The sequence below is a fragment of the Manacus candei genome, unplaced genomic scaffold (genome assembly GCF_025592945.1).
Source record: "Manacus candei isolate 608988 ecotype Guabito, Panama unplaced genomic scaffold, ASM2559294v1 h1tg000050l, whole genome shotgun sequence".
Lineage (NCBI taxonomy): Eukaryota > Metazoa > Chordata > Aves > Passeriformes > Pipridae > Manacus > Manacus candei.
Window position 1 is genome coordinate 30,197,970 of NW_026138098.1, and position 15,666 is coordinate 30,213,635.

General features: G+C 44.8%; 1 protein-coding gene across 4 annotated transcripts in view; it reads left to right on the forward strand.

Annotated features, from left to right (window-relative positions):
* Positions 1-15,666, forward strand: part of PHYHIPL (phytanoyl-CoA 2-hydroxylase interacting protein like) — a 137,942-nt gene that overhangs the window by 90,741 nt on the left and 31,535 nt on the right. Inside the window, exon 1 of one of the 4 annotated variants that reach the window (XM_051800222.1) lies at positions 3,830-4,159. The exons of 2 other annotated variants lie outside the window; for them this stretch is intronic. In XM_051800222.1, the coding sequence (XP_051656182.1) occupies positions 3,961-4,159 (199 nt within the window). In that variant the 5' untranslated portion in view covers positions 3,830-3,960. Of the gene's footprint in view, positions 1-3,829; positions 4,160-11,767; positions 12,034-15,666 lie in introns of those variants that run through there. One more of the 4 variants, XM_051800223.1, reaches the window with a different exon arrangement.

Below are 15,666 nucleotides of genomic sequence, written 5' to 3' on the forward strand. Positions count from 1 at the left end.
CTGGCTCAAGCAGAGGCAGCTGGCTGCTCTGCTCAGCTGTGTTTTGAGATGAGCAATTTTCTGTTGAGGTCAGGGAGAGTTTGACAGTAAAAGGAGTTCAGACCACCATCCCTAGAGAGGGTGGAGAAACCTAAAATGAGAAAATAGGGATAAGACTATATGTTCTCTCTAAAGCTGGCTGCATGATCTATTCCAAGCTGGATATATTTGTTGATGAAGTGTTTTTCCCAGCAAGATACAGGAAGGAGGTTTTACTCCAAGATGAATTCACAGTTTGCATAATATTTCCATTTAGCCCTGAAGACATCTCAGGAGTACCTGCCTGTGTTTTGTCCCTGAATTATTTGCTGTCACATTTTTGCTGGACATCATTGCTTCCGTGTTGGCAGCAAGAAGGTTGGTTTGCAATTCAGGTAGAGGCCAGTCATGTTATTTTGGGTACTTGTGATAGCTGTGTAATTAACTCCTGAGGGCATAAGATTAGTGGTCAGGCTATAGATAACCTATGGATCTGATAGCAGCTAATCTCATTAACCCTTGAATTTAGTTTGATTTATATTTCATTTGCTTCACCCAGTTTATTATATATTACTCAACTTTAAGGAAAAAAAATATCAAAAAGTGGTAATGGAGCATTTTTGCTCAAGCCTCAAACTCTCTGCAGGGAGTGGAGGATATAGATATAATTTAGTGTCATTGGCACTAATTTCTATTTCACTAGTAGGCAAATGTGAACAGTCCTTGCTTGGTGATAAAGAATTTCAGTTTTCTATCTCTCCTTAGGCCTACTCTGTGCCATATCCCCCTTTTCTTAATAACTCTGCTTGAATAAGTTTTATTAATGCAAACACATAGGTAGTAATAAGTTTCTAGAGATTTTACTGTAAATGAACATTTGGCTGTGCTCCAAAAATACATGCAGGGTTCAGTACTGCCTTAATACCAGGTCTAATTCATTCCTGGAAGGAGCAATTTAGTGGTATGCAGAAATTAAGGGGGGGTTTTGCTCAGTTTTTGTTCGACATTAGCTGTATCACTGTAGATATGTGTATAATTAGGTTGGTGCAACCTTTAAATTCATTTGATGGAGCTACAGCTATAAAATATGTTTAAAGGAGTAATGAATGTTCTAAAAATGTAAGGAAATAAACTGTAGTAGTGTAGTTATTGCCCCCACAAAATAGAAAGGCTAATCTAGATAACTGGCATTTGAAATACACGCCCTTACTTCTGTTGCTGTGCTCAATCTGATATTGTAAAACTTTTCTGTCACTGATATGCGCAAATTCATACTTCCACAGCATGACAGGCAATATGAGACTGATAAAATCCATGCCGACAACTTTCTTGTCTAGTGACAGCTACTGTAAATAGCTTGCTAATGACAAGAGACCAGAAGACGTGTGCAGGTTGACCCAGGCTGGGTACCAGGTGCCCACCAAAAACACTCTGTCACTGCCCTCCTCAGCTGGGCAGGGGAGAGAAAATGTAACGAAAGGCTGCTGGGTCAAGATCAGGACAGGGAGAGATCACTCAGCAATTACTCTCATGGGCAAAATAGACTCGGCTTGGGGAAATTAGCTTAATATATTACCAATCAAATCAGAGAAAGATAATGAGACATAAAACCCAAACCTCAAAACACCTTCCCCCCATCCCTTTCTTCTTCCTCGGCTTAACTTCACTCTGGATTTTCTCTACCTCCTTTCTAACCAGTGACACAGGAAAACAGGGAATAGGGGTTATGGTCAGTTCACCACATTTTCTGTGCTGCTCCTTCCTTTTCAAGGGGAGGACTCCTCACACTCTTCCCCTACTCCATCATGGAGTCCATCCCACGGAAGACAATCCCCCATGAACTTATCCAGCATTGAGTCCTTCCCACAGGCTGCAGGGAAGTCACTGCTCCAGTGCCTGGAACACCTCCTCCTTCTCCACTGACCTTGGTGTCTGCAGGGTTGTTTCTCTCACATATTCTCCCTCCTCTCTTCTAATTGCTGTTGCACGGGGGTTTTTTTCTCTCTTCTTAAATCCATTATCCCACAGGTGTTACCACTTTGTGGATGGGTTCCACATTGGCCAGTAGTGAATCCGTCTTGGAGCTGGATGGCATTGGCTCCATCAGACATGGGGGAAGCCTCCAGCAGTTTCTCACAGAAGCCACCCCTGTACCTACCAAAACCTTGCCACACACAGTCAATAGAATTTAATTTCACTAAATAAAACCAAGTACTTCAACACAGAAAGCAATTTTTTTGCCTTTTTTGCTATTCTCTACCTTATTTCCCCTCCTCATCCCAGAAATGACCCAGTGGATGTCATGTGATCGAGCCCAAAAAAGGTACTCTCAATGGCTGAATTGAATTTATGCATAAGGATATTAATCAGAAGCTGGCACTGAGTCAGATGGGAGTTGGTGAGGTTAGACTGAAAATGGATAAAAATAAGAAAGAGATAATCAAGAAGAAGAAAAGTACTGGCATTAAAAGCGAAAATTAGATAAATAACTGGTAAATTTGGTTTTAAAAGCTCATATAAGATATTTGGTTAGCAGTGAGCATGGGAGAAATAGAGAGAATTAGAGAAAAAGATTTTACAGATGATGGGCATTTGATGTGAGTTCAGCAGGTCCCAGAGAAGCGGCGGTCGAACAAGTCTGAGCACAGACCTGCGTTCCATCACACAGGAGCCACTGTCAGACCTCTGTCATCAGGCAACAGCTGTGCCTGGATAAATGACCACTTGTTGTTCTTTGCAGCCAGCACTGTCCCTGTCAGCATGTGTACATGCAGCCCCCTGAACTCTGGACAAGGAGCTGAGGAGCTGCTGTTAGCCCTGAAGAGTTTTGCCGTATTTGTTTGCTGTTCTCATTTCTCATTCCAGAATATCTTGCAGGTTATCAAAGATGGCTGCTGCAAAGACACATAAGAATAATTTAGGGGGCATTCACAAAGATTGATTTTAGCCTCAGGATGCTTTTCTCCCCCAGCTTCCTGTAGAATCAAGAGAAAGCATTTCCTCTAGGGCAACTGAGCACCTACAAAGAGCTCCTTTTGAGACACAGATGAGGATTTTTTCACCCTCCACTGACTGTTGAAAGATCCTAAGGCAAATAAACTCCTTAGGCTAAAGATGGCCTTTGCAATTATCCCCCTGTGCAGCCTGGTTTAAGGAGCAGGAGCAGTATTTCAGTCACTAACAGATTATGGAGTCAGTTCTAGGATTTTTCAAGGCTCACAGAATGCCATAATTCCTCCACTGACTTCAGGCACCCCAGGGCACTGAATATGTACAGCAACTGGAAATTTGTAAGGATTGCTATACTGTCAATAAATAACATACTACAGGGCTGAAATATATTCAGAACACAAATAACAGTGGCAGGACATAATTCAGAGCAGAACATGCTTTAATTAAAATGCTTGTGGATGTTGTTAAAGAAACAGTGCTATAAACTAATGATCACTTATTGTCTGCTTCTATACTCTGCTCTCTTTATCTAATCTCCCTGTATATGGGTGCTAAGTGGACATGAATTCCTACCAGAGCGAAACCATGGAAAAGACAGCTTCTAATTGCTGCTTCTAATGCATTTCATTGTGAAATTCTAATTGTGGCTTACATATTGCATTGGGTCTGCATGGCAAGGTTCTGGTGGGCAGGAGGACAGGGGTGGCTATAGAAGTGGCTTCTCTGAGAAGCTGCCAGAAGCTTCCCCCGTGTCCAACAGAGACAATGCCAGGCAGCTCCAGGACAGGCCCACTGCTGGCCAAGGCCAATCAGGCATGGAGGAAACGCCTCTGTGATAACATATTTGAGAAGGAAAAAAAGTTATTGCGCAGAAGGAATTGCATCCAGGGAAGAGAGGAGTGAGAATATGTGAGAGAAGTAACTCTGCAGACACCAAAGTCAGTGGAGAAGTAGAGGCAGGAGGTGCTCCAGGCACCTGAGCAGATTCCCATGCAGCCCATGGTGAGGCGGGTTGTGCCCATGAAGGTCCACAGAGGAGCAGAGACCCACCTGCGGGCCATGGAGAAGCCCCACGTCAGAGCAGCTGGATGCCCAAAGGAAGGCTGTGCACCTGTGGGAAGCCCACACTGGAGCAGGTTCCTGGGAGGGACTCGCAGACCCATGGAGAGAGGAGCCCACGCTGGTGCAGGTTTGTCAGCAGGACTGTGGGGGATCCATGCTAGAGTAGGGTGCTCCTGAGGGAATGCACCCTGTGGAAAGGCACCCACATTGGAGCAGTTCATGAAGGACTCAGGCTGGAGGAGTCTGTGGAGGACTATCTCCTGCAGGAGGGTCCCCACTCTGGAGCAGGGAAGGACTCCTCTCCCTGAGCAGCAGCAGGAACAACCTGTGATGGACTGACCATAACCCCCATTCCCATCTCCCTGCGCCACTGCTTGGGGAGGAGGTAGAGCCTAGGAAGGAGTGAAGGGTTGGGGGAATATGTTTTTAAGATTTGTTTTAGTTCTCATTCTCCTACTTTGAGAAGTTAATTTCCCTAAGTCAGGTCTGTTTTGCCCATGACAGTCATTGCTGAGTGATCTCTCCCTGTCCTTATATTGACCCACGAGCCTTTAGTTACATTTTCTCTCCCCTGCCCAGCTGAGGAGGGCAGTGACAGAGTGGCTTTGGTGGGCACCTGGCATCCAGCCTGGGTCAACCCACCACATCTATTTAAGTAATCATAGATCTGAAAGACAGTCTAAGAGCCTGTAGTAAGTGACTGTGAGTCCGGTGAGGGAAATTTAAGACTAGTCTCACTATGCATCCGGGCTCTGAGTCAAGGAGAGGGAATGCCTTGGTGTTGCCTCTCACTCATTTAAAATCATTCTCCTTGTGTTTCCTTAGCAGTTAATTAGCTGTGTTCATGGTAGCAGTGAGGGATGAAACAATGGTGTCTTTCCTGTCTTGCCTCATCATCTCGGATGCCGATGGTACAAAAACATCAACAACAACCTAGATCCCATCTTTTGTGCTTATATACTTATTATAAGTCTAGTTATAAGAAAACAAGATCAGTAGATGCCATTGAGGAACTGGTCACTTAGACTTTCGTCATTAACTTTATTAATGAACTGTAACTGCTTCTTGGCTGTCTTCTTTGAAGAGTTTTGATGTCATCCAGTGAAAGGGTGTAGTATTATGAGGAAAATCTCATTCATAGGATCAGTTGAGAGAGTTTCATAAAGGGCTTTGTGGAAAGAGGAAGGGCAGGAGGGAGGGCATGAGAAGATACTGTAATGGAAAGCCTGCAGAAATGTGTCTTGTTCCAATGAAAATGGGAAACACTGAAGAGAGAATGGGTCACTGTGGGCTACTTAAGCAAGTAAAAGTAAAATATGAACTGCACTGGAAACAGAAAACTGGAGAACCACCAAAACAGGCTTTTATATTCCAAGTTTAGTACACATGAGAAAAATAGGGACAGCATGAGGATACACTGAAACAGTTGCCAAGAGGTTAAAGATAATACGAAAAGACGGTGTTATAAGTCCTAAAGGCACAATAACACAAAATTACTTGACCAAGAAAATATTAATTATAATTAATTTGTAGTAAGGAGATAAATTTTGAAACCAGTTCTTATTCCCACTAAAACTAATTGGACTTTTGCCATGAAGTTTATTGGGAAGGCGATTAAACTTTAAATAATGGCTTGGTTAAGAAATCATTGATATAATTATGAACTGCTGAGGAAAAGTAACTAAGAAATACATAATGAAATATCATCACTTGAACAAATGCATCTGAGGTGTCCCTTTGGATATTTAAAGAACTGATGGAACAGCTAGTTGCTAAAAAACCCTACAGAGAACAGAGGTATCAAGAGACTAATAAAGTGTCAGCATGCTACAAGACTTTAAAAATTGAATTAAGAGTAACTATGGAAACTATTGTCTTATGGGCATGGCTCCAAATTGACATAAATACTATAAACAGTAAAGCAGAAGGGGGAAATGTATTCATATGGAGGTGAATAGTATAATGAGATCCAGATATGGCACAGGTGTTCTGCAGTAAACCAAGCCAGGCCAATTAGAATGTTTATCCCTCCACATCTTTTATGATGAAACCAGAAGATTAGTGGAGTACAGAACAGCATCAAGACTTACAAAGGCATTTGATGCTGTGCCACATAATATCTTAAGGAAATTGCTGAAACAAATCAGCTGGGACTAAAATTCACTTAAAGTTATCACAGGCTGGCCACTGAACTGTAGACAGAAAGTAAATCTGAATAGCAGTCAGTGTTGTCAAGGATAAGCAGACAGTAGTATCCTTTAAAGGTCAAGATATGGCACAATATCTGGAGGATAAAGCACTAATTAAATGTGGAAATGGTTACAAAAGTAGGAAGAATGATTAGCAGCACGGAGGAGAGAGGAAATACAGAAGGTTCTAGTTGTTCTCTGTGGTTACTCTGGATCTAATAAAGTGAAGCTAAACTTAAAAGCAAACTAATAAGTATTAATGCTAAGCATTAACAGTACTTTGTGCCCACTAGGCAACAAACAAATTTTATGAAGTTACAAATACTTTTTTTTTTGGTCCATGAAAGAATTTGCCTTTCTTAGATGCTTATTCAGACTCTATAAAGCTGCTCAGAAAACTGAAATTCAGAAAGCAGCGCCACCAATAGCATTAAGAAAATGATTAGGCTGAGATATGCACACCCAGCTGACACAGTCGGAGGGCTCCGTACTCTGGAGTGTTTGTTGGGAATGAGGATGGCATGGTGGGGGTGGGTGGTAAGGAGTGAAGGCTCAGCTACTAGGGCATTTCCATGATTGTCCTGGGTCAGACCAAGGACTTACCCAGGCCGGTACAGTCTCTTTAGAAGTGGCTGAAAATGGATGTTTACAGAAAATGAAGATCATGGCAAGCACATAAAACAGTCTTCAGTAACTCTTCCCTGCACTCTAATAATTTCCAACTTAGAGACCCTGAGTCACTTGTGGGTTTAGTAACTCTAAAGGATTTCTTTTCCATGAACTTTTCCAGCCTCTCCTTAAATTAATGAGAACTTCTAGCACTGACAGTGTCCTTTGGTCTTACAACTCTAACATCGATTGCATGAAGTACCCTCTCTTTTGTTTGCTTTGGAGCTGGTTGCTATTCCTGTATGGGGAGACTTGGCAAAGAGTCAGACTTTGGCTACCCTGTTTGTGCTACTTGTTTGTGCTACTTGTGCTTTAGTAAATCTCTGTCTCATATACCCTGGGCTACCTTTTACACAGACTGTCTTTTTACCTGAGTAGTAGACTAGATTTTCTCTCCACTGAAGCCATTTTCCCATCACACTATACAGGAAACTTCAGATTTATGAGTAGGTTCCCTGGCACCAGAAGTCACAGGATTACCACAGAATTGTCTGTGATGTTTTAAACTATGCTTTATGGCTTGGCAAGAAAAGCCTGAATGCATGAGCTGAATGCAGTCGCTGAAATGAAACCTTCCTAACAGGGAAGGAGAGACATTTTGAGATGTATAAACTACTGCAAGCATCTCACTGGAGAGGTCCTAGAAACAGCAAGGGCTTCCCAGCAGCTCCAACAACATCAAAGCAGCAAAGAGCAGACAGAAAACTTTCCAAGAGAGCTGCAGCCTCACTGCTGGACTTGGTGTCAGGGTGCCTGCAAAGGTTATTACATTTGCAGAGAGTTGGAGAAAGGGGGAGAGACACTCACTGCAGAGCTAAGAATAGACCCTGCTGCTCAGCCCTGGATTTTCCTAGGGAAAGAAAGGGGGACCTCCTTCATCCTTCTCCTTGTCTGAGCATTTGAGGAGACACTTGCTTTGCTATCTGAGAAAAAACAAAGAGGATCCCAGTGAGATCCTGTGCCTAGTGCTCTCAATTTCTGTCTCAGTGCAGCAGAGGAAGCTGTGTCACACTGCACATTAACTGTACTTTCACTTAGGGTCTGAAGTCTTTTTTTTTTTTTTTGGTCTTTCTGTCACCAGTGTGTGGATTTTACTTCAGTCCTATGGTATTTCAAGAATATTTTGCACACAGTCCTTCTCAAGTATGTTCCTTTGCACGCTTGAAACACTTGACATGTCCATTAAAGACAAAGAATGACTGCAAAATTGCAAAGAATTTATTTCCATGAAACTTCAGGGATTAGTTGCTAAGCTTAGTCAATGCGCCTTTTAGGACTGACCTAAAACGTTCAATACCGGGTTTGATCCTTCTGTTTATCTGTCCTTTAATATTTTGCTTTTCTCCTCAAAAATGACATATTAATAGAAGGGGGGGGGGGGAAGGCTATTTTTATTTCCTTCCTTGTTTTTCTTTCCTGAAAACCATGTCTGTAGCCTTTTTGCCTTCTGCTTGCACAGTCCACTGAGCAATAACACAAGTCTTTTTTTATTCCCAAGTGGGAAGGAAGAGCTGGAACTCTGAGTCTTGATGAAGTCTGAGAAAGGAGGTTTCTTTTATAGCTTGCAGATAAAAACCTGCTACAGTGAAGTACAAAAGCGTTTTCAGATAGTAAGAATGGGGTTGCCCAGCTCTATGCTGTGCTTTGAGGACAGTTTTCCCAGAATGGAGTGAAACACAGGTGGGACAGAACTTTGTAATATTGGGGGGTGGGGTTCTTTATGGGGAGGAAAGGAGCACACAGCACCTTTTCCTCTTGCTTTTATGGCTTGAATGGGGTTGTGTCTTTTAGGAAAGAAGCCACACACCTGTCCTGCTGGTTGGCAGCATCTCTGCCTCTCTGCTGTTGAGTGGTAGCCCTGCAGCAAATCTTGGTGACTACCAGGGGGACTGTGAATGCCAGGCTAAGGCAGGAGAGCTGAGGTTGTTGAATTTAGCCAGGCAAGAGCTGTGTGTCACAGCTCACGTTTCCTGGTGCGTGTATCGTGCAGAAAATGCTGCTTCTCCCTCCTCACGTGAGGTTTCTGTAATAACAGTCACAGTGTTGTTGAACTGCAGAAGTTGGTAATATTCTATTTGTCTAAATGCTGAAAGTGTGAAAGGTTGCTGTTGTGGCAAATTCTTTGCAAGCTTTTGCAGTTCTAAACACATGACCCTCTGCTGTCTCTAACGTTGTGCTGCCATTGGCAGCCTTTCCATTACATAATGTTGACCCATATTTGTGATATGTGACATTTTTTGCTAAACACTGTCAGGGATAATCTGTCACAGAATAAACTTTCTGATTATACACCGAGACTCTGTCATCCTTTAGCACAAACATAACTTGTGCCTCAGACAATGCTATTCCTTGTTAAGACAAGCAGAGTACTGTTCTTTCAGGTAAGAAAAACACCATGAGAGTATTGTGTGCTTTGAGTCTCAAATGCCTAGGACTAAATTCATTGCCAAGTGATTGCACAGAATCACATTTGGGAGTAATTTGAGCTTTAAAAAATGTTGATCCCTAGCCCAGGTGATGGGAGCAGTGATAGGCTGAGGGAAACATGAAGTGTGACTCTGCAAAAATGCTGTCTCAGGTAGGTCCAGCTTTAGAAAAGCAGAGCTGTGGAAAAGGTTTCTCTGCTCTGCTCTTACACTGAAATCTGCCAGTATTTGGAGATTTAACCAGTCTTTTCTTCAAAAAAACAAGTGTAATGGTGTGGGGAGAGAAATAGATATAGCTCAGCCAGGGATTATTGCTACAAGACAGCTGAGAAATGAGAGGCCTTTGAGGAATGGCAACACCTCCAAAGCTGTCTGCTTTCAAAGAGCTATGCAAAAATTCATCTCTTCTTAAAAACTTGATTTCAGTTGCACAGAATAAGAAGTAGAAGAGAGAAAGGTGTAAAAGATACAGAGAGAATAAAATGGGAATTCTCTCAGTATTCAAGAACAGGCTCTGTTTCAAATGGACTTTATATAATGTTATAGCAAGGAAGTAACAAGATTGTGTGAGCTGCTGAAGCGTCTGCCACGTTGTGGAAAGGAGTGAATGTGGAACATAAGGCCAAGAGACTAAATACACCATCTTCAGAGAAAGAAATTTTCCAGCCTTACGTAGGAGATGACTGTGTGCTAAGAACAGTTGCAATATTAAGGAGAAAGGTTTTGCTTCTGTGCAGGGAATTAATGCTTGTCAGAGACAAAATTAAAACCTGATGAATGCAGTCTCACCCACTTTCATTTCTTTCCTCTCTGATTCTGCATTTGTCCTCATTCTGTCTGTGCATTCATTCATATATTTCTCTCCCTTCCCACCTCCCCATTGACTCACACTCTCCCTCCCTGCTACTGCTTCCTTTTCATTTTCTCTTCCTTTAGGTTCCCTTCCCACTCATTCCATTTCTCTTCTACCTGACCCCTCTGCACACATTTTCTGTCACTGTGAAAAAAAGCAGAGAGACAAAGAGAAGAAAAAAACAAAAGATGAGCAAGAAAGCAGGGGGAGGTGTGTGTGTGAAGAGTAGAGAGTGCTGGAAGGGTGCTCAGCATTGCACTTTCTCCCCATGATGCACTACAGATTTCTGAAGGTGCCAGAGGAGCCCGGGCTCCTGAAACCTGTTCCTTGCTCCCAGGCTGCAGCACTTGGCAGTGGCTCAGTGAAAGGTAACACCAGAGCTCATCTGCCGAGATTAGTGTCCCTAGAAATCATCATAAGGAACGGAATAATCCTAAAGTCCAGTGGAAAGCCATCTCTGAGTGACAGACATCTGGCTGTGTGTGGAGCTTACTACTCTGTCAGATCAGTGAGGACTGGGAGGGGACTGGATGGTCTTGGGACTGCAGAAAGAGAAATGGGAGCTCTAGGGACTCTCTGGACTTGCTGTCATGCAATGCTGACCAAGTAACATCACAGCCTCGAGCTTATTGGGGGCCTGTCTGCAGTGAACTGCTGTTTCCCAAAGCAGCTGCTGCTGGAGTCTCAAGATCAGTGGCCAAATGGTGTCAATTTTGGTTTGGTGAAACAACGAATTGGTGCCAAGAATTGCTTGTTGTAATGTGTGGTCAGCCTGTGACCTGGAGAAAGCTCTGTACTCCTGCAGCCCCCGAGGCCAAGAGGCTGCTCCTTTGTCCAGCCTGCGGTGGGAGGGAGCTGGGCTGTCACACCTGCTGATGGTGCAGTGCTGCACAAGTTTTATTTATTCTCCTATTACTCTTTATCTAAATTTTCTCCTTTTCTGGCTCCGTTCTTATTCCTGAAATTGTGAACTGATAAATAGTTTTTTAAAAAGCTTGGTATGGATAGCACTGATACAATGCAGGTCGTTTTTCCTTCCCACAAAAAGGACAGGTGGGAAGCATGCAGGGCAGGTAGCCATAAATGGCTCATTTCTGTACCCTCTCTTGCCATCTCTACCCTCCTGCCAGCTTTTCTAGGTTTATCAACCTAAACCGGCTAGTATTTCTTACTGCGAATTCTTGCATAATCGAAGATCGGAGCGGACGCCCGCAGCCCTTGGGTGTGACTGCGCACGGCGGTCGCGGTGGGCTGTGTGTTTGGGGAAGGGGGAGTCGGTAACCGTGGGTTTGGGGGGTGGTTTGCCTCGGGAACACTCTCCGCGGGTTATGGAATAACCTGGAAACAAACGGCTCCGCGGCGGTGCGCAACTGTGCCCGCGGCCGGCCGGGTGGAGCCCAGCGCGGCCCTTGGCGGGGTCGGTGCCCAGCGGCGCCTGACCCGGAGGGGTTGGACACTCCGGGAGCTTCCCGCGGAGGCGCGGCCGCCGTTACATAAGGAGCGGGGGGAAGGGAGCGCTGCGAGGCGGCGGCCGCGGCCCCTTTAAACGCGGGTGCCGGGGCGCGCCGGGCGCCCGCCTCGCTGCTGCCCCCTCCCCGGCTCGCTGCGGCGACAAATCCGCTCCCCGCCCGCCTCCTCCTCCGCCGAGCGCTCCCAGCCGAGCCGGGCGGCGCCGGGAAGCGCCGGGAAGCGCTGCCGCGCGGCTCAGCACAGCCCCAGCCCCAGCGCCCGGCCGAGCCACAGCAGGCGAGGGGCGCGATGGAGGCTCCGCGCCTGGCGCACACCATGAGCAGCCCCACGAGCCCCTGCGAGGAGGTGATCAAGAACCTGAGCCTGGAGGCGATTCAGCTCTGCGATAGGGACGGTAAGCCCGGGCTCGGCGCGGCTAATCCCCGCAGACGTAAGATGCTGCTGCCCTCATGGATGCTAATGCAAATTAATCCGCGCGGCGTATGGTCCTTTGTTATCCCCCATGAATTTGTAGGTGCAGTTACTCCCCATCCCTCCCGCCGCCGCTGCCACCCTCCTGCCACTGAGAACAAAAGAAGAAAGAGAAGGTTGCACCTTGCTGGAGGGAAGGGTGGGAAACCTGCCGCTCCCTGAGCCGTGCCTGGCGTTGCAGTGCGATTACCCCGGGCGAGCCTGCTGCACAACCCTGCCCCTGCCAGGAATGGACGCTGGGGCTTGTTCTGGGAGAGGCAGCCAGGAGAGCCAGAGCCCGCGCTGCGGAGAGTCCGGAGCTGGGGGGACGGGCCGGTGGCCCTGGTGGGGTTTTGTTGCCCGCCGTCTCCAAACTCCTTTGTATTGTAGGGCAATTCCCGTGTTTAGGATACACGGGCGGATGTGCCGCCTGGCGTGGGCAAGCGGCCAGACTTGTTGCCGGTCGCTTGTGCGAGCGATGAGGCGGCGAGTGGAGCGAGCTGGGGCTCGCAAGATGGGGCTCGGGGGGAGGCAGGGAGAGGGAGATGGTTCAGCACCGCGGACAGCACCGCCCGGCGGGCCCGGGAGCGCCGAGCCCCGGGCCCTGCCGCCTTCCTTCCCTGCCCGTGTTCCCTGCCCGCCATCCCTGCCCGCCTTCCCTGCCGCGCCGCGCCTGGCGCCCGCACAGCCGCGGGAGACCGCAGTGCCCTGGGGACAGTGGCAGTCCGTCTGTCCGCCCGCCCGCCCGTCCGTGCCTCGGAAGGCGCAGCGAGACCGTCAAGTTTGGCTTTAGAGTTGCAGGTGCGGATATTAAAGACTGTGTGTCGAAGCAAGCAGATAAATGTCAGGTGGTGACGAGGGAGAGCCAAAACAAGTGGTACGTGCTCGAAGCAACACTGACGGCTGACTGGGGTACAACAGTCGTGTCGTTTGTACACAACTGTGGCTGACAAAACTAAACAGAGTCACTGACTGTCAAACAATGAAAAAATATATTCTTGTAGAGTGGCATAGAATTTGTGTTCACATACCAGATGATTCCTATCTCGTCATTTCGCATCGAAGTATTGAAAATAACTTGTCGTTTTTTGGATGCAAAATGTGCTTTGGGTGTGGAATTTATTACCTGGTAAATGCACCAAGGAATGGAGATACTGTATCAGTGATTGGTACAGCTGAATTCATGAAACTATTTCCTCGTGTGAGTATATTTTTGGAGCATAACTGTTGAAGGTGATGGTTACAGAAGGAGTCAGACCAGCTTTCTCTGTTATTTTTTTGCAAATTATTATCGAATACTTCCCTTTTTTTAGACAGACAATGTTTAAAAAGCTGAATTTTTGGAAGCTCTTTATTTTTCTTAAAATACTAAGGAAAATGACAAGGCATTGAAAAGTCTCAGTTATTATTTTTATAGCTACATTAGAAATTCTTTGATTTTTTTTTTTTTTAATGTCTGAATTAAGGTATAATATGCACTTCCATTCATTCATGCCTAACTCACTGCCACAGGAAACTGGACTATGTTTATAGTAGTGGAGGTTAGAGTGCTCTTTTGTTAAAACACTTTTTCGCTTATATATCTTTTTATTAATACTAGAGATAAATAAAAATAGATAAATTATGCAATCCTTCATATTTGTGTACCCTAAGTAATTGCAGTGAAGTACTCCATGTCAATCATTGAAAACTCTATTTGGTTCCACATACTCTAGTTAAGGACTGCTTGATTTCTGTGAAATAATGTCACACAGGCAAGCAAATGGTTTCTTTTTGATTAGGCTTCTGTGGAAAACCACAGTTTTTCTGTGGATGTGGCTTTGCAAGCTAACCCTCCTGAAGCAATCCAGCATCACACAGGGTCGTTGCTTCCCCAGTACATGGTTGGATTTCCGAAGGCGGCCCCTACCTTGGGGATGTAGGAGTCGGCTCAGTGCCTCCACTGGCACAGGGCTGCACCTGAGCATACTTCAGGATTTCCTACAGGTGGCACTTCTGTATCAAGAAGCTGTTTTAGTGGGAACACAGAAACAAGGAAGCAAAGGTTAAGGCATTAATCCTTCTGGATAAGCGCCTATGCGATACATTTATGTCCCTGGTTGTGTACGTGGGTACATTAATATTATAAACACTCGCAATTTATTTTAAGGTATCTTTGTTGCAAAAGATGAAGTTGGGGAAGGTGATTGACATCACTGAGGTTAATCAAAGTTTTGTGATACATATCACTACGTTACCCACAGTGAATTAAAAATATGCTAGATTTTCATATTCTGAAAATGTCCTTGGTCTTTAAGCTGCAGTAACTGTAAAGGCAACCAGAGAAATTGTAACATTACACATCCAACTATGAAAAACTCTGCAGCACACTTAGTTTGGAATTGCAAGCAATGCTCAATGCTGCAGCATAAACATAAACAATAATGGAAAAATCATGTAGATAGCAAATCGTTATTCTTGCTTTCTGAGATGGGAGAATTAGTATTAAGACATTTTGTATTCAGAAAACTGGATTATTCATCCTATGTAGGTATATGCAGGAGCCGCAAATCTCTGAACAGGAGTGAGCAATTAATAATATCACAACAGTTGCTCTATTTTTAGAGGGTTTTTTTTAAGTGTTGTTCTTGTAAGCATTGTCATCTCTCTTAATGAATTAAGACCATTTAAAAATTTACAAATGTTAAAAGATTACAAATGTATGCATTTTGGAGATTTTTTTTTTAGATAAAAACTCCTGATAAGATTTAAAGTGAACACAATATTATAAAGCCAATTATGAGCTCTTATTTTTTGCATACTCTGTTATTTACAAATGTATCTTGCATTATTTGTTCTTATTCTCTTAGGTGGGTCTGATAGCACAGCTCAGTATTAGTCTGTTGCACAATCCAACATGTAGTTCTTTAGAACTCTCCTTAACTCACCCTGTGTGTAGGAAAAAACATTTGTTATTTTCCTTTACCATATTTGAACACTGTAGCCATATTTTTGCAAACTCAGGGTAGAATGAATGTTTCCTTTGTGCTGAAAATCCTGGTGACCTTTTTATAAAATTTGTATTAGCCCCACCTAGGGATTAAACCTTTAGTAGATGGATGGATGCCCTTTGTGTCACGAGCAGGCCAATTCTATGAGAACACAGTCAGAAAATCATAAGCCTTGGGAAAAAACCCTGTGCTTTTCACAGGCTTGGTACAGCAGCCTTAGATGTGAGCAGCTGAATTTCCTGAAGCTCCACATTGTGGTTGTGCAGCACTCCCCCTACAGATGATGCACTTTGGCTGCTGGGGTCCTGCCAGGGTGAGAGCAGTGACGCTGTCACACACTTCCCGTGCTCCCACAGTTGGAACAGACAGATGGAAAGCAGAAGACACCTCTGAAAATGCAGAAAGAAGAGCAGAGAAACAAACCTTCAGAGAGGATGTTGGACCTTGGGAGGCACGGACTGGGGAGTGGGGCAAGAAAACTGGCCCTGAAGGTGCTGATAGACTTGAGGCAGTGGCTGGTCAAGGGTGGAAGAACAGGAAAGATTTACAAGCTGGTGATTAGATTAGATGGGAAGGCAGAAGTGGTC